At 37.5% G+C, this 19394-nt stretch overlaps 1 protein-coding gene across 2 annotated transcripts in view; it reads left to right on the forward strand.

Moving 5' to 3' along the window:
* The first annotated feature begins 7818 nt into the window (after positions 1 to 7818).
* LOC109053195 (ras GTPase-activating protein 3-like) overlaps positions 7819 to 19394 on the forward strand; it is a 79595-nt gene continuing 68019 nt past the window's right edge. Inside the window, exon 1 of one of the 2 annotated variants that reach the window (XM_042751567.1) lies at positions 7819 to 8006. In XM_042751567.1, coding sequence (XP_042607501.1) covers positions 7952 to 8006 — 55 coding nt within the window. In that variant the 5' untranslated portion in view covers positions 7819 to 7951. The remainder of the gene's footprint in view (positions 8007 to 19394) is intronic. The other variant, XM_042751647.1, reaches the window with a different exon arrangement.

Here is a 19394-nt window from a genome sequence, read left to right on the forward strand (position 1 = left end):
TACCCCCTAGATTCAATATGAGACTCTTACTAAAACAAAATAGTGGTCATAATAATGCTGAGGCTGTGTAGCTGTAAAAGTTTTTGATATATGCCGACTGGATCGCGTACCTGGCCGGGGCCAAAGTCCAGATCAGATGTGTGCGCTGCCGCAATTCGCGTGAAACGATGTGAAACCAGACCTTATTTGCACCAATAGAAAGCTTATTTATAATGTCTGTATCGTTCCCTATTAACTACATTGTGCACTACGAGCCATTCACTGTACAAGAAATACTACACCGTGAACAAAGTGGCTGATCTCAGCCGGTGTTCTGTCGATTTGTCCTACGCTGTCAGATTTTCCTACCTCCCATTAAAACAGTGGGTAGTACAATTCGACAACGAAAAATGCTGCCTATAAAATTATGGTTTATTAACATCTACACATACCATAACCCTAAACATACCCTTACAGTAATGCAAATACAGTAATTATGTGTTATATTCGCGGTTGAAGCAATAAGGGATACATTTACAGTAAACCAGCAATAAATAATTTTTTCTACGTATTAGATTGTGTTTTATAAAAGTCTATACCTACCCCAACCCTAAACCTACCCTTACAGTAATGCAAATTCATTAAATATAGTTGTTTATCATGAGATCGCTACCACTTTGTTTATCTAAATGGGGAGTCATCTCATTTATCACCAGTAAAATATGGAGTGCCACAAGGATCTGTCCTAGGTCCTCTGCTATTTTCAATATACATGTTGCCCCTTGGTAATATCATTAGAAAATACGGGATTAGTTTCCACTGTTATGCTGATGATACTCAACTATATATCTCAACAAGACCAGGTGAAACTTCTAAATTATCTAAGCTAACAGAGTGTGTTAAAAATGTAAAAGATTGGATGACCAATAATTTTCTCCTATTAAATTCAGATAAGACAGAGATATTACTTATTGGACCAGAAAACATTACACAGAATCTCGTAGATTACAATTTGCAACTAGACGGATGTACTGTTACTTCCTCTACTGTAAAAAATCTGGGTGTTATATTAGACAGTAACTTGTCTTTTGAAAATCATATTTCCCATGTTACAAAAACAGCATTCTTCCATCTTACAAACATTGCCAAGCTACGAAACATGTTACCTGTTCCTGATGCAGAAAAGCTAGTTCATGCATTCATGACCTCTAGACTGGACTATTGTAATGCACTGCTAGGTGGTTGTCCTGCATCCTCAATAAACAAGCTACAGGCAGTCCAAAATGCAGCGGCTAGAGTCCTTACCAGGTCAAGAAAATATGATCGTATTACCCCAATACTACAGTCTCTGCACTGGCTACCTATTAAGTTCCGTATCAGTTACAAAATATTATTACTTACTTATAAGGCCCTTAATGGCTTAGCTCCTGCGTACCTAACTAGTCTTCTACCACGCTACAACCCATCACGCTCCCTAAGGTCACAAAACGCTGGACTTTTGATAGTACCTAGGATAGCAAAGTCCACTAAAGGAGGTAGAGCTTCTTCGCATTTGGCTCCCAAACTCTGGAATAGCCTTCCTGATAATGTTCGGGGCTAAGACACACTCTCTCTGTTTTAAATCTAGATTAAAAAAACACACCTCTTTGGCCAAGCATTCAAATAATGCATCTCATAATTTTGGACTGCAGTTATATCTGATCAAATGTGCATTATTATTCTTTAGCTTGGGTTAAACGAATTAATTTTACTTGGCTGGAACAGCAGCTACGCTAATTATGTCTCTATTTGTTTCTCTGCTTTGCCACGGGATTTACATCCCGTGGTAACTAGGATTTACACAAGCTCCAGTCTGGATCCAGAACACCTGAGAAGAGATGATGCCAACCCCTCAGGGTTCAGATGATGCTAACCCAGAGACAACATACAGAACTACCACATTTTGCTATAAGTTTGATTGCATAATTGCTGTTAATAGTGTTAATCGTCTGTTTGTTTACGTCTTTTTATTGATTTTTCTGAACATTTCTGCTATATGCACATGAACTGACAGTCACCACTGATAAGCTACTACTAAATATTGTAGAAACTTAATTTTCTGTAAAGTTGCTTTGTAATGATTTGTATCGTAAAAAGCGCTATACAAATAAACTTGAATTGAAATGAATTGAATGAGAAAAAGTACGCGATATTGCTGTGCGCATGCGCAGTTAACCCTGGTAGGAAAATCTGACGGGTAGGATAAAATGTCAGGACACCGGCGCTTCAGCGTCAATTTATAGTGCAGGGGGCGGGCGCTTCGGAGAGAGCATTTGATTGGCCAGAAGATTTGATGAGAAGATGAAGTACGATGTGACGTCAAAAAAAGCGTTGAGCCGTTTTGGCAGAAGTGACGAACTGCAAGTTTTGAATGCTTATATCTTCTAAATGCGACTTTTGTCACTGTTTCGGAGCACACTGCTTTATAGATAACCTTAATACTAACATATTGATACTCACACCCAAAAACTTTAGATTTGTAATTTTTAATTTTGATTTCATGGGGACTTTAAGTTATTTCTGAATGTTCAGAACATTTTTTTTTTTAATGTTTCAAAAAAATTTTGTTGTTGTTGTTGTTGTTGTTATTCAAACAGTAAGGAAACATTTAATTTTATCATGTTGCAAACATTATGTTTCTTTTGAATGTTCACTGAACCTTCTGAAACAAGCAGTAACATTTCAAAAAAGTTACTGAAATTACTGAAAATAAAACGTTCCATGAATGATGCTATTTTTGGGCTAACATTTTGAGATCATTTTTAAAGACCAAATAACTGACCAAATGAACAATCTATTAATGTAACTGGAAGAATGTTTGTTCCACTTTGAGAGAACCTTCTGAGAATTTCCCCGTTAACCGGGTATGAATACATGTATAGTAAATTTTAAATTAATAGTTCACAAAAATCATTTAGTAAACATCATGTAGTTAAATTAATGTCTGTACTTCATTAAAAACTATTGTATGACTTCAGAACACAGAGAATATAGCACAAGTCGTATGGATTACTGTCAGAATATTTTTAAGGCATTTTTGGAGCTGGATAATGTTTTTAATAGTATATGAATCTAGACTGACATGAGGGTGAGTAAACAAGAATTTTCATTTTGCGGGTAATATATTCTTTTAATATGCCCAAAATTGCAATAATTAACAGAAAAATGTGCCAGTAATAGGGAAATATTCAACAAGATATTAATGAATGTTTGTGCCCAGTTTCACAGAGGCTTAACCCTAGTCCCAGACTAAAATGCATTTGAGCTGTTTTAACTGAAAGCAACTTGCACTGACATATCTTATATATCTTTTTTTTTCACTAAGGGACATTAAAACAACAACAATAATAATAATAATAATAAATAAAAGAAACTTAAATGTGTCAATTTCCCTAAGGTCTAATCCTGTCTTAATCTAAGCCCTGTCAGTGAAATCAGGCCTAGGAATATTTGATATTCAATTTACAGTGAATATGGTAATCTGGCAATATTAACAGTAAGTGCAATGTGGATTTTTGGAAATTTAACCCCCACCCCCACCCCCCCATTTTCAAGCATAATTTCCTAAATGATCATGAAACATTGCCTGAGCTGTGTGGCTAAATGTGTTCAACCACTAGATGGCTTTATTGTTCCACTATGATTATTATATATAGCCCAAAGCAAGAGGGCTTCCATTTGTACGTCCAGTGCTGACCTGGCAGTGAGAAATATTAGAAACCCATCCTGAGCGACCATGTCTTTTCACATTTGGTAAAGAGCTTCTTCTGCTTTGATTGCTTATTTGTGTTAAACAAGCAGCTTTCACTTTGTGTTAGTGATCTTAAGGTCAGTTAAATCGTTCAGAACCACACTACTCTAAAAGACTGGTGATTATTGCATAAGTGAGTTTGAATGTGTGCTGCTACTCCACTATTCGTGGACTTATTCTCTTTTCAGAGGAACATCATTTTGAATGATTCAGATAACATTTGTGTGTTAAACCCTGTGTATTAACATGTACACTAGCAGTCAAAAGTTGGGACTCCCGGGATGATTTTAAACACTAAAGGAGTTTATATTTATGATGAGCAATTGATGATGTATTGATGATGAGTAGCTGATGATGAATTGATAATGAGTAGTTACTATCTACTCAAAAATATACATTAAAAAATTGTGCATAATATATAGGTTTTGAAATGTTTCAGCATTTCAGTGTAAAAGTTTGGATCAGAAACATATAGATTCAGCAATGTGTCCAAACTTTTGACTGCTAGTGAATTCACTTCCATGAATTAGAAAAAATCATATATTCATTTAGTTTCTAATCATCAAAAACACAACAAAAACCTACATCATAATGTTTTCAAAAGTTAAGAGGATGTTTCACTTTCTATGTGCCAAACTGTGCACTTTTGTGTTTTGAAGTTGAAACCTTTGATGAGAAATAGTCATATTCTTCATATTTCAGAATATGACATTTGACTGCAGACAGTTTGAGACATTGCTGTTCTCTTCTAAGAACTCTAAAGGAGACACATGTGAGATTACTGTGACACAATAGTCTTTGTTTCCAAGAGAAAACATCCGAGAAGCGGTATAATTCTGTCTCAAACATCTCTATTTCTCTATTTAATCTAATTGCTATCAAGGAGAACAACGGAGTTAAATGAAAAGGATCTCATTTCTGATTTCTCTTTTCTTACAGGAGAGACAGCTAAAAAGGATTTACTGTGCAGTTTACAAAAACAAATTGCACAATTACCACAACAATACACTCGTATTACCAAAGCACTGAATGTAAGCAAGTGAAACAAAATAACTACAGAGCGTGTAATGACTTCTAGTGTTTGCTGTACAGAAGTATGAGAATCTGGGATGGAAGCGATTATAGAAATATATTAAAACTGCACAACGGAAGCTTTATGAATATGGATTTTACTGATGTGTTTTCCGCATTTCATTTGGATGTGTTGTATTAGGGACTCAAAACATTCCTCATTCTAGAGAGATCCACTTTATTTCTCACGTTAATCTCCATATGGACATACTATCTCTGTGCTTTCTCATCCTGAATCCAGTGCTCGCAGTGAAGTATTTCCACCCCTGCAACAAGACATGTCAGCTCTGTAATTTTGTGTGTGCGTGTGTGTGTGTGTGTGTGCGTGCTGATCTGAGCTGCTATTTCCAGCTCATGTCTATTGTTTCTTTGACTTGTGAGTGAAATTAAAGCACTGATCTCTCAGTATATAAAAAGAACATCTGTCTCCCTAATCCTCACACATTCAGAGACAAGGGACACGGCAAGGCCTTGTACACAGACCTGACATTTGCATATCTGCTAATGTTTTTTGCCACTGATATAAAAATAGGAGGGAAATTGAATATGAGCACTTAGTTTTAGGTCAGATGATTGGATATCAGATAACTACATTGGAAAGTGGCAAAAATTGGATGTGAAAAATGTGCTGTTTATATGCATGCAACAAGATTTGCAGTGGAATAATCGGGTTGACTGTGTAAATGTGGCCTATCAGACATCAGATGAGTGCATGCTTATGAGCTAAATTAAGAAATGAAAGTGTTCCCTAAACAGTTCATTCAACAAAAGAAATTCCTGACTTATCCATTAAAGTAATTTTTATGTGTGCTGAGCAGATTTACAATGCATTTTAACCCAGTAGAGTCTGATATATCAAATAATTTAAAAAAATCTAGTTTATTGAATATATATGAATGATATCTTCAAAAGTCTAAAAGGAAAAACTATGTATATGTGTTTTGTGTTGAGTATCATTTAAGATCCATAAGGCTATAGCTCATACAGTGAGAATATGGAGCAAAAATATGGAATTTGGTGCAGATGCTGATATTTATATGAGGAAATTATGATGCTCGTAATGTAAATCATTGAGATTTTTATAACAGTATAGTAGACAACTTACATAAAATTATATTAATATTGGTCGTCACTCTATTTCTACAAAAATATGTATTAATATGATACTTTAATGCTTAGTTTTATGATCAAAATATATAAAGCAATGCAATACAATTATGATTGAGAGATGAACAAATAAACGTTTCTCAAAAGCCTGATAATCACATTTGAACATGATTTTTGATCATCATCAAAATCCATGAGTGAAATAATAATTTGACAGTGCAAATGTGGCTACACAAACTAGTGCTTTGGATAGAAGTGAGTGCTAAATTACATTTAGATTTAGTCATTGTGCTGATGCTGATGCACACACACACACAAACAAACAAACACACACACACACACACACACACACACACACACTCCTGGTGGTTTACCACAGGGCGTAGTCAGTGCTGTTTTGACTAAAGTAAAAACATCAAATAGACGGTTACATTGCCCCCATTACACAGTGCCCTGCGTGTGTCTGTAAACTCCCTTCACTGAGAAATTTGCATGTGGCTACTTGTGGGACAAAGTATTGTTTGTCTCAGCATGCTTTGTATATGCGTCAAAGCATGCTCATTTTCAGAAGTCTATCAATTTCATCCATGCAGACATCACTCCTTTTCTAGAAACACCTCGCATTGACTGTTGCATGCTGACATGCTGGAGCAATGCAATTAGCCCTGGTGCTATTTTAAAAGGGTCAGACACTAATACCTACAGCCACAGCTAATGGAAGCAGTGTGGCAACAATAGTCCATTCTCGGTGTCTTCCTCTTCACTGCTGACAAGACTGCCGCCTGTCCTGGAAGGATGATGCATCTGGTGAGAATTAGGGAATCGGTTCAGTGAGCTTAAGTCCAACATTTAGCCCAGAAAAGCCCACATGATAGAGGCCCAACAGTTCTAGTCCGGATAACAGCAGGTACAGAGTTATTAAAACATCACCCTGGACTTCATGATCCTTCAGTAAGAGGCTCACGGACAAATCTGCACTTTGTAGCCTGAATGGACATATGACATGAGATCTGTTTCACAGGTTTAAATTACACTCTCGTTCTCTCTTCACAAGCCAGATGAGATTTCATTGACTGGTAACAATGTAGATGAACTTTCAGTGGATTGCATTTCACATTATCATTGCTCCCATGTTTTTTTATTTTGTGTATAAGCATATTTTCAATGAGCCTGATGAGAATCAGATCTAGCACCTACATTCGCCACAGGATTCACCAGAGTACTAGTATACACTAAAATGTCAGTTATTTGTATTAAATGGGAACGGAGTGGTGTTATTCAAGAGACAACGATTCTGCCACTGTGCAGATCCCACATTCATATATTATGATTTTACAGTAACAATAACTATAGTATAATGGAAACTATGCTTTTTTTATGCCATCGTTTTTAAACGATTAATATGAGGTTTTCATTCATAACACACTTGGCTTTTCCCTCTATTCTGAATATTTGGTTACGCCTTGAGCAAGGATGACTCTTGTCCGAAAACATGCTTGTGTTATTAATAGAAACAAAGTAGGGCAGAACTCAGAAGTACAAAAGTCTCAGAATTGTGCAGAACCAAACAAGAAAGAAATTTTTAGATTGAACTTCATTGTCAGAGTTCAATTACAGCGAGCATAGGAGAGCAGTATGGCATTTAAATAGAAATAAAAGAAAATCAAAGATTATTAATGCTGTAAGGATGACTAATTTGGGTAACATGTCACACAGCAATCAACGCGACGCGACGAAACTAGAAAGATTTTGACGCGACGCTTTAACTGTAGACAGAATGTAATGTGATATTCTCCGCCTACTCAATGACGCGCCCGCGCTGTCATCCAATTAGAACGAGAGAAGCTTTTTCCAGGCCATTCCCCCTCGAGAAACGGTCGCGTTTGAGCTTTACGTTCGCGGCGTCCTGCACAGTCCGGTGAGTCACCGTCCGCGTTGGAATACAGAGAGAGAGAGAGAGAGAAAGAGGCGGATAGTGAACGGGAAAGAACTGGAGCTGCGAGCATGGCGGTCGAAGAGGAAGGTCTTCGGGTTTTCCAGAGTGTCAAAATAAAAATCGGTAAGTTCTGGAGCGCGCAGGTTTCTGCGCGAGACCGCTTTCCCTATTCTGAGTGAAATCGCACCGTCGCGCTCTGCGCGCTCACTGTCTATTGTAAGAATCTGTGGACATTTATATAAATAAAAATCACAAATGAATGCGTAATATTGTAATTTAGCTGTCAGTGCAGATATGTATAAATCATTTTTTTTTATCATATCACACGGAAAATAATGTCTTATTTGTTTGAATGACGCTCAGCTTAGTTTGAATGCAGTGAGCCTCAAATAGCTGCAAATCCAGATGCGTGAAAATACTGAGACTGTGCGTTCAGATCGTTATATTCGTGTATTAAACGTATTTTAATTCACATAGTCACAGATTAGTGCACAGATGTGTGTGTCTCACTTCAGCTGTGGATGTTTAGAAACAGCAGAGCATTATTAGCCCTGGACTCATAAACGTTACGGCTGTTTTTTTTTTCTTCTTTTTTTTTCTCAGTTTGTTCTGCATCTGAAATCATTTATACAGGCATTGCAACAAATAGAACATGCTGATGGAATCATTCTTTCCGACTAAAACAGAAATGCATGTGATTTTCTAGAGACACAGACAGACATGTGTTCTGTTTTCTCAGTTTGACTGCTGGCATGTGGTTTGACTGATGTAAACACGATAAACACTGGGAAGATGCTCTCTGTACCATTTGTCTCTTTCAATTTCTTTTTGAGTGTGCATGACATTTACAATTGAACATTTGTGTTGTGAAGCCTCTCTCTCTGTGTGTGTGTGTGTGTGTGATGTTGTTGTTCTGTTCCTTAGCTTCATACAGGTCTTATGCAAGAGGTGAATGCGTGTTTGCTGCTGTCATTGAGTTGTTATTTGACTCAGATTAAAAGCAGAACACATATACACACACACACACACACACAGTCCCACAGGTCTAATCTAATCTCTGTACGGCACAGTAAACGCACTCCGGCTGCAAGAGCTTGCATCGCCTGGGCACGTGTTTGGCTCTGAGCGTGAGGCTCTTCATTTCCATATGTACCACAGTACAGCTGGACACGTTTATATGAGGTCGAGTAACAGCTTTGCATTTAAATATCACTCAGTTTGGGTTGTACATGGACTGGTACTCTGCACAGTGACAATAAAGTTTAATCTAATCTAAAACTTGAAGCCTTAATATATAATGCATCATAAAAGTGTTTTAATGCATTAATTTTGCCTTGTAACACACCTCATAATGATCTCATGAATAACTGTAACCACAGTTATAAACCTTATCTATTCATAGTTACGCCTTTAGAAAGTATTATGCATTAAACCACATGACAAACAACCAGTTTCAGATGTAACAAGGAATCTGCAAATATTATGATGCATTCTAACCTTTGTTACACTTTTTTTATAAAAAGATATAATGCATTATATTTGCAACATACCTTATGAATACCTTTTATAATGTTTTATAAAAAGGCTTCAACTAAAGTGTCACCTAATATTCACTCAGAAATTACTTGTAAATTGGTATACCAGTAACACGTTGAACTAAATATTAAATTTTGAAGTAGAAAACTGAAATTGAATGTTATTTTAGAACTATTGTACAGTGTAAGACAAACATCAGTTCTTGAACATGATGTGTTAGAATCACTGACCCTCTACCAGGGTTATTATAGTTAACTAAAACTAAAAGCATTAAAAAAAACATTTTACTTAAATAAAATAAACATCAACTGACATAAAGTAAAATATAAAAAAACCTTAAACTTTATTTCAGCTAGTTGCCAAAGCAACATGTTTCAATTTTATTTAGTTTAAAGGGATAGTTCACCCAAAAAATCAAAATTATGTCATTAATGACTCACCCTCATGTCGTTCCAAACCCGTAAGACCTCCGTTCATCTTCGGAACACAGTATAAGATATTTTAGATTTAGTCCGAGAGCTTTCTGTCCCTCCATTGAGAATGTATGTATGGTATACTGTCCACGTCCAGAAAGGTAATAAAAACATCTTCAAAGTAGTCCATGTGACATCAGAGGGTCCGTTAGAATTTTTTTGAAGCATCGAAAATACATTTTGGTCCAAAAATAACAAAAACTACGACTTTATTCAGCATTGACTTCTCTCTCCCGGGTCTGTTATGAGCGCGTTCACAGCACATCCGGTTCGCGAACGAATCACTCGATGTAACCGGATCTTCTTGAACCAGTTCACCAAATCGAACTGAATTGTTTGAAACGGTTCGCGTCAACAATAAGCATTAATCCACAAATGACTTAAGCTGTTAACTTTTTTAACATGGCTGACACTCCCTCTGAGTTCAAATAAATCAATATCCCGGAGTAATTCATTTACTCAAACAGTACACTGACTGAACCGAGCCAGATAACGAACGAAACATTGACTCGTTCTCGAGTCAAGAACCGGTTGCATCGGTTTTTTTCGGATCACCGGTAGTGATGGGAAGTTCTGTTCTTCTCCACGAACCGGTTCTTTCGGACAGTTTGATTCAATAAACCGGTTGCCGAAAACGGTTCACACAGTTCTTTTTGCGCGCGGTCGACGTAATGACTTCATTGGCGATGATTGCCCTTGATTCAAGCCTTCGGTTTACCCCGCGCTCATAACATTAGCACAGAATCAGTTCAGAATCAATCACCAAAAGAACCAGTTCGGTTCAGACGCGCTGTGTGTCAGTCTGCTTCACGCATGCGCAGTATCATCAGCTCCTCGGTTCTCGAATCGCACGTGTCCGACAGAAACGGTTCTTGACTCGAGAACGAGTCAATCATTCGTTCGTTATCTGGCTCGGTTCAGTCAGTGTACTGTTTGAGGAAATGAATTACTCCGGGATATTGGTTTTTGTTTGAACTCAGAGGGAGTGTCAGCCATGTTAAAAAAGTTAACAGCTTAAGTCATTTGTGGATTAATGCTTATTGTTGACGCGAACCGTTTCAAACGATTCAGTTCGATTTGGTGAACTGGTTCAAGAAGATCCGGTTACATCGAGTGATTCGTTCGCGAACCGGATGTGCTGTGAACGAGCTCCAAACAGACCCGGGAGAGAAGTCAATGCTGAATAAAGTCGTAGTTTTTGATATTTTTGGACCAAAATGTATTTTCGATGCTTCAAAAAATTCTAACGGACCCTCTGATGTCACATGGACTACTTTGAAGATGTTTTTATTACCTTTCTGGACGTGGACAGTATACCATACATACATTCTCAATGGAGGGACAGAAAGTTCTTGGACTAAATCTAAAATATCTTATACTGTGTTCCGAAGATGAACGGAGGTCTCACGGGTTTGGAACGACATGAGGGTGAGTCATTAATGACATAATTTTGATTTTTGGGTGAACTATCCCTTTAACTTCATATAATAATATAACTACAACACTGAAATAAAAATCAATAAAAAGACATATAAAAAACAAAACAAAACAAAAACAGTCAGTAACAAGTCAGTAACAAATAAAAATGATAAAAACACAACAAAATTACTAAAACTACAATTTCTGTAATAAGTAATAAAATAAAAATATTTCTGAATTAAACTGCTTAATGTCTCAATGATACTAATTTTATTTTTTTAGTAAAGCAGTGGCTTTATCTCACATTCAGTGTTTTTGTATTTTTCCAAAAATATAATGCAGTATTTTGTGATAACTGGTAATTTGTTACTAACAACCACTGTTATTAAAATGAGAAACTCCTGTTTGATAAAGATCCCGTTTTCATTTATAAAATATAACCATAGTACTATGGTATTTTGGCAGGCAGTATTTGTTTATGTTTTAAGTGCAGCAATTAAGTTATTCTCCACTTCTGATGAAAAAAAAGAGTTTGCTATTATTATTAACTCTTAAAAGGAATTTACTGTGAAAATACTGTACCATAATACCATTTTGGAATTAGATTGTACTTTGATGGTAAACTATCCCACTTTCATTTAATAAACTTTAATCATAGTACTTTCACCATATTCCACTTGTGATTACTATGGTAAATGTTCATAAGGGGAGGACTCATAAGTATTTGTTTAATGAATGTGCAATTAAGTGTTATGTGCTTGTTATTATTATTGTCGTTATTATACTTATATAAACACTTGTGAATATGATGCAGCAATAGTGATGGTATTACATTGTACTTTGATAGATATGAGTAGAACAAATACATTTGTGCTTGATTTGTGATTGCAAGTGTTGTTTGCTAACATCTTCATGTCCCTGTGTGGCAGTTTGTTATTTTTAACCTGATTGCTTCACCAGCATTTGACAGAATTGCGCATGTTTTGGAGAAGTAGCCACAGTCCCGTCATGGTTCAATGCTCCACAACACGCACCTTCAAACAGCAGAGGAAACCAGTGTATTCTCTGAGTGAAATCTCGTCTGTGGTAGATGTTATTGGCGGTCACACCCTGCTTTACAGAAAGTCTCATGTCCAGTTCATTGGCCATGTGTACAGTAATGTCTCGCTCTACTAGTCAACTGTTGCATTGTTAAGTTGTCTTTGACTGATGAATGCTTATGCTTTTTTCAGTGCTGTTTAGTCATATTGGAGAATGGAGAATCTCATCAGATCTGTGAGAGCAACTGATATTTCATTTTAGTATGTTAAATATCTGGTAGGGCTGTGCAATTAATCGCTATTGACAAGCTAGGCAATATCGCATTCATAATCGCAGATGAATGGCATTCGATTATGAACGTGATATTGCCTAGCTTGTCAGTGAACTATGGCTCTGTGTATTAAATGCTGCTCCATCTGAAAGCAGGTGATGCACATTTACTACTAATCATGGAACCGGCTTTACTGACAAGATGCCCTTGACAATCGCATGTGATTAATTGCACAGCCCTAATATCTGGATGGTGGCTGGCAGCTGACAATAATAATTTTGTGATGACAAGAAAAATAATCCGTTTCACTTGACATCCAATTAAAAACAATGGAGAAACTAGGGCTGGATGATATGGCCAGAATTTATATCACGAAATATTTCTTAATTATATTTATAATTCCGATATCAATATGAACACTATTAAAAAAGCCTCGTAAAAATGGCCAATAACGCCCACTACAGATGTCTGTGTATACAAACTTATGAAAAATTAATTTGCTAAGTCTATGACACCTCATTTAAAACCATATAATATTTTAGAAAAAAAAACATATTTTTTAATTTTTTTATTTAGCCTTCATACAAACAATAAATGTGAAAACACTGTTAAATAATCGTCTCAGACTACCTAATTAAAATTAATATCTTTAACTTCGAACTATAGGCTAATATACACTACCAGTCAAAAGTTTTTGAACAGTAAGATTTTTTATGTTTTTAAAGAATTCTCTTAAAAAACATAAAAAATCATATATGCAAAGATGCTGGAAAACTGAAGAATCTGCAGGACCTTAAAGATTTTTCTGAAGAACAGTTCTCAGTTTAACTGTTCAGAACAAACAAGGGACTCATGCACAACCATCACAAAACATAAAAACAGTCGTGGATCATCCAGGTAACCACACACAGTATTAAGAACCAAGGGTTCCCAAACTTTTGAATGAGGTAATTTTAATAATTTCAGAATTTTTTTTGTCTTGTGGACTAAATGTAAACATCTTTAATGTACAATATCTTACTCAGGACAGTACTAAATAAAAAATAACATGCATTTAGTATGATCTCTCTTATTTTTTGAAAATTATTCACATTTTCACAGATTCTGCAAGGGGTGCCCAAACGTTCGAGCCCCACTGTAAATCAGTGTATGTGAAATACTGGTAATGTATATCGAAATATCGGAAATGTGTTTAAAAACCATATTACCATTATTGAAAAAAATTATATCGCGAGCCCTAGGAGAAACTATTGATTTAAAGATTTTGATTATATAGAAATAAGTTTTATGTTTCTCTCTCCTCTCTCTCTTTCTCTCTCACTCAGTGTTGCCAAGTTTGCAGTTTTCCCACACAATTGCGATACTTGTAAACTGATTATTTCCTATGTTTTAAAGGTTTGTCATATTGCATGCATTGTAATTGACTGAAAAGCATACACTGAAATATTTTATGTTCTACCAATGATAAAACTGTGTTAGATTATGAGCTGTTTGAGGGAGGGCCTTTGAGCTCATTTATGAAAACAGATGGTTTATGATTGCTGCTAGTTGAAATTGTCGACAACTTATAACATTGAATGTAAAATATGTACTTTAGGTATGGGACAGGCATATGTTGAATGTTGATATTTGGATAGGACTATTTTTGGTCTGGTTTTGTTACATAGACCTGGCAACCTCTCTCTCTCTGACTCAATAACATCAATCATAGTGCTTTTGGTGTGATTTGCTTGTTTCGATTCTCTGTTGGAGATTTTTTGAAGAGTCACAAGTAATTGGTTCCCTTCTCGAGTGGGTTTCTCGTCATTACATATGGGGAAACCCTTTTCAACTAAATGCTAAAGCCTGTTTGAATCACTCTATTGCTTTGCGATAGCCAATGGCGTCCAAGGTTTCACCTGATTTGGACTGGGCAGCCCCTGAACAGCTGTCAAAACGTTTGGATGGACGGGTTTTTCCTCTGCGCGAGCCGCCAAGCGGACGCTCCACAGAGACCCGCCCCTTTCTTCCCTGAGCTCCATGAGAAGCTCACTCATTCATGGCACTCCCCTCACTCAGCCCGAGCCTCATGCACAAGGAACTTAGCTTCTCACGGCAGTGGAGGAGGCGGAGAAAAGAGGGTACACACGACCGCCTCTATAGTTGAGGATGCCGTTGCTGCTCACCTATGTCCGTCCTGAGGCAGGAAAACCGTCTCATTGCCTTCTAAGCCATGTCAGGCCACAGCTCACATCACTGAAAAAGCAAATATTTCTGCAGCATCTGCCCTCTACACGATGGCAGTTTTGCAGGTATTCCAGAAGCGACTGCTGAGGTCCCTGGACGATGAAGGCCCGGTCCAAGAGTCACTCTGCAAATTGCGGACAGCAGCTGATCTAGCCTTGGCCACATCTAAAAAGGTCGCCCAGGGAATTGGCCGCAATATGGGCAGCCTTGTGGTTCTGTATCGTCACCTGTGACTGATGGAGATGTGAGATGCAGAGAAGAGGCAGCTCCTCGATGCCCCGGTGAGCCCGCAGGGTCTCTTTGGAGTCGTGGTGGAGATTTATTCTGAGAAGTATACAGAAGCACTAAAGCAGTCAAAGATGTTACCGCACCTCCTCCCCAAATGATCTGACACTCCTTCTCCCAGGTCAAGGTCCAGATCGTCATCAGCTCAGTGATTGGCCAGATATGCTGGTCGCGCTCCACCAGTTTTTGGTTTAGAACTCGTCACGATGATCGTGTGCTTATCAGAGCAGAGAATCCAGCCCATTCACAATACACTCGCCTCTTTTGTGCAAGGCAAGGCGGTTCCTCTGAAAATGTTTCAAAGACTGCTTGGTCTAATGGCAGCTGCAGCCTCCACCTTCTGGCTGGGCTCGCTGCATTTGAGGCCGTTGCAAATAGTCCCACCACAGGCGTGAAGAGAGGGATGGAGCGCCTTGTCATAACGTATTCATGTCTCGAGGCTCTGACGCCCTGGTTTGGCACAGCTATATACGAACATGGTTTCAACTAGGTTGTCTAGGCGAGACGGTCCAGCATCATATTTATTCTCTTGTGTAAGTGAAGTCATTTACCAAGTGAAACAAGCACACATCCTGAAGTGTTCCCATTTATTTATGCCCACTTATTAAGGCTGGCAGTGTTTTTCAAGCTCCAACAAGTTTTGCTGCCTTATTTCCACTCCCATATCACACCAGTTCAATGTTGCTTGACTGTGCAGGGAGTCGACCGGTGCCGTGTTAGCTCACTGCCAAAAACTGCATCTGAGTTTTCAACTAGGTCCGATACCCGACCTAGAGGGGGAGGGGCGAGCGCGCTGAACTGTCTTAGTGCCTAGCCCTCTGCATCGGCTATGTGCGAGTTTGGCGGCACTATTTTTCACACGGCGGGATATTATACGTTCCCCATACGTAATGTAGAGAGACCGGCTAAGGAAACTTTTTCAGTTACTCGTGTAACCTTAGTTCCCTGAGAGGAGGGAACGAGACATTATGTAGATGGCCGTGTGAGGGGAAAAAGAAAAAACCTCCTTACGGCTTCAATAGCTCTCGCTCAGTCAAAAGATTCTGAGGTATTCAGAATCACTTATATAGGTCTGAGCCAGCCAATCAGGCGAATGGTCGGATGCCATTGGCTACTGCAGAGCAATAGAGTGATTGAATCAGGCTTCAGCATTTTGAGGAAGGGTTTCCCCATACGTAATGTCTCCTTCCCTCCTCTCAGGGAACTAAGGTTACACGAGTAACTGGAGACGATTTCCACTGGTAAAAACAATTATTTAAAAAATTAATGGCTTCAGCTGAAGCAAATACCATCAGTTAACAACCTTGTAGCTCAAGGTAGGTCTGTCTTTAACGGGTTATGAGTTATTGCTACAAATCAGTCCCCTATGGTAAAAATGAATGGGATTTGTACATCTGTTGTGCTGTATAACAACTGTTTGAAAACATGTTTTCAAACACCCATCTGTCCTTGGTCATTCACTCTTCAGGAAATAAACTGATGACTGATTTACAGAGAAATTTACACTCCACTAACCAAGTTATTTGCCACATGCACTTATTTGTACACATAGACAATTGATTTTTCTGAAAGTCAGGTCATGTTTAAATGCTCTTTGTTGAACTGGCGTCCTTAAATCCTAATATCTCTCTTCACAAAATGCATTATGGGTGTTTGTAGAGTGCTTCTGTGAATAATGGTGACATGGTTAGCAGACTAATATCAGGCTGATGTGCTGACGGAAGGGAGCAGAGGCTCACCGCATGGTTGCATACATATATGGAGTTTCCTGAGGGAGCTTGTGTCTAGAGGAAATGCTGTCGGGCCTTCAGGGGTCAGGAGCTTCTGGAAGAGGGAGCAACAAGGAAACAGGAAACTGCTCCAAATCACTTCCTGATTTGGCTGAATGAACTGCAGCACTGCTTGTTTTTCCATATTCCTGGGAAGCAGTGAGATAATGCAAACCAGATGGAAGTTCACTTTAAATATCACATGAAGAATCAAAATTTGTGTCACTATTTCCGAATTTGGGTCAATGTTTCCTTTCTTCACTCACATTTCAGATCAACTCTGTCTGTATTTACTCTCAATTCATGTTCATGATCTTATTGTGAAATATGTTAGACCTACATAATAAATGTAATCATGCATGGAAACCCAACATGCACAAACCATCTTCCCAAAGTTGTAATCAGAAGTACTTAGTGAAACTGAGACAGACTTGAAATTAAACTAAGACAGGCATAAATATTGGTTTTGTAATTTGATATTATTATTATTATTACTTATATATTACTTATATTATCACAATTTTTTTGTCCAAATTGTGCAACTCTACAAACAAGTACAAGCAAACCTGGAACTATGAATCATAATTCCTTAATTTTTTTTTTCTTCAGAAAAATTACAATTAGATTTAAATAATGTTAACTAGTCAACTGTCTGTTTAGTTGTTGTCTTAGGCTATTGTTGTGATGCACCTTTCTAAACTCTCCACGCAGCCGTTTAATGCTGGTTAATGTAATGAATGTTGTAGTAAACCAGGATAGATGGAGCTTTCAGAGCGTCAGAGGAGGAGGGCGGTCAGTAAAACAGTGGTTTGTCCAGTGTTGATTTGCAGAGGAAGAAAATGTCCCAGTGCTGCATTTGAAGGAGGTCAGGGGTGCATTCATGAGGTGTTCTCCACTTCCACAGGCCCGTCTGGCAGCACGCTGACCGCGTCTCTAGCAGGGTGTGACCTGACCTCTAATGACACACGACTCTTCCTCTTCAGTAATGTTTAACTCGGCTCATAGGGATGTGTCACAGATGCTATTTATCCTCCAGAGGACAGATGACACAGATGACTCAGGCGAATGGATTGGACTAGTTTTCCAGGAATACTGCTGAGAAATGCAGTGGTTTTGGAGTATTTGGGAAAACCATCAAAGCATAATGAGTTAAATGAATGAGGTGGTTTCCTGTCTTTGTGTTGTGCTCATCTGCTATACGTGGACTGAAAATTTACCAGTGTTTTCATGTAAACCTCAATACACGTTTCCTGTTAACATAGTCAGATGTTCTCAAGTCTCCTTGGAATATCTGTGTATGTTGATGGCGGATTTCTGCATGTTTTCCCTTGCTTCTGTACTTTCTGTCCCTGTTTCCACCTCCCGCACTCATTCAGGTGAGGAAATGTCTCTCACTCTCGCAGTGTACATGAGGGCAAACAGACGCATATCCTTCAGAAGTTAACAGAGCAAATCCAATATAACTTTGTTACTGCATGGTTTATGGACCAGCAAAGTCATAATGGCAAGAGTAGGCTTTAGTTTGCTTACACACTAGGATGAGTTGTCTTAACAATTCATTGACTAATAACAAAATATATAATACAAAAGATAATGCTAACATTAAAGTGTTAATTGTTTTTATCACAAATATTGTTATTAATATAATTGTACCATTTTTACCAATAATAACAAGAACAATATCAATTTCTTTTAACAAATTTTTGTGTAAGAAAAGTGTGTATGTGTATTTATCTTATTTTCAGCATGTGTATTATATTATTCATATTTAAACATTGATCAAATGTTTTTATGAAACATTTCATATTTTTCATCTCGTTTCTATTTCTGTCACGCTAAGAAATAAAACATTAAAGAAATATTATATTATAAAAATGTTTAAATATCACATATTTCAAAATACCCTTCAGGGCTCAACACTAAGGATTATTTCTACTGGCCCAGTTCACATTTTTACTTGCCCTGCCAACATTTTCACCGGTTCTGTCCCCAAACATAAAATAGTTGTTGTTATAATTGTTTTTGACCTTTGTTATCTTGTATTCTATTAAATAAGCAGAAACACTTTACAACAAGGTTCCATTAGTTAATGTTAGTTCATGTATTACAGGGCTCCAAACTGCGACTAAAATGGTTGTTAACAATAGCGTTAACAATTCTCATTTCTCTATAATTCAAATCTCTATAAGATTTCTTTTCAAACTGAGAGCATGAATCTAGGCTATCCCATGCCAATTTTTAAAGCACTATACAAAACTGTGACATTCATTCACTGATGCTTTATAATCAGCAGCTGCGCTAAATACAGAAGCGCGTATACTTACTTGCCGGCAACCCGCCAAAATAAAAGCCTACTGATTTTAAGTTTGAAAATGATGAAAATGCTTTTATTATTTATTTTTAGACGCTATTATCCAAAGCGACTTACAGTTGGGGAATATATAAAGCAATTCTTCTTAAAAAGGCAAACAAAGAAAGTAGTAGTAAATAT

The sequence above is a fragment of the Cyprinus carpio genome, chromosome A1 (genome assembly GCF_018340385.1).
Source record: "Cyprinus carpio isolate SPL01 chromosome A1, ASM1834038v1, whole genome shotgun sequence".
Lineage (NCBI taxonomy): Eukaryota > Metazoa > Chordata > Actinopteri > Cypriniformes > Cyprinidae > Cyprinus > Cyprinus carpio.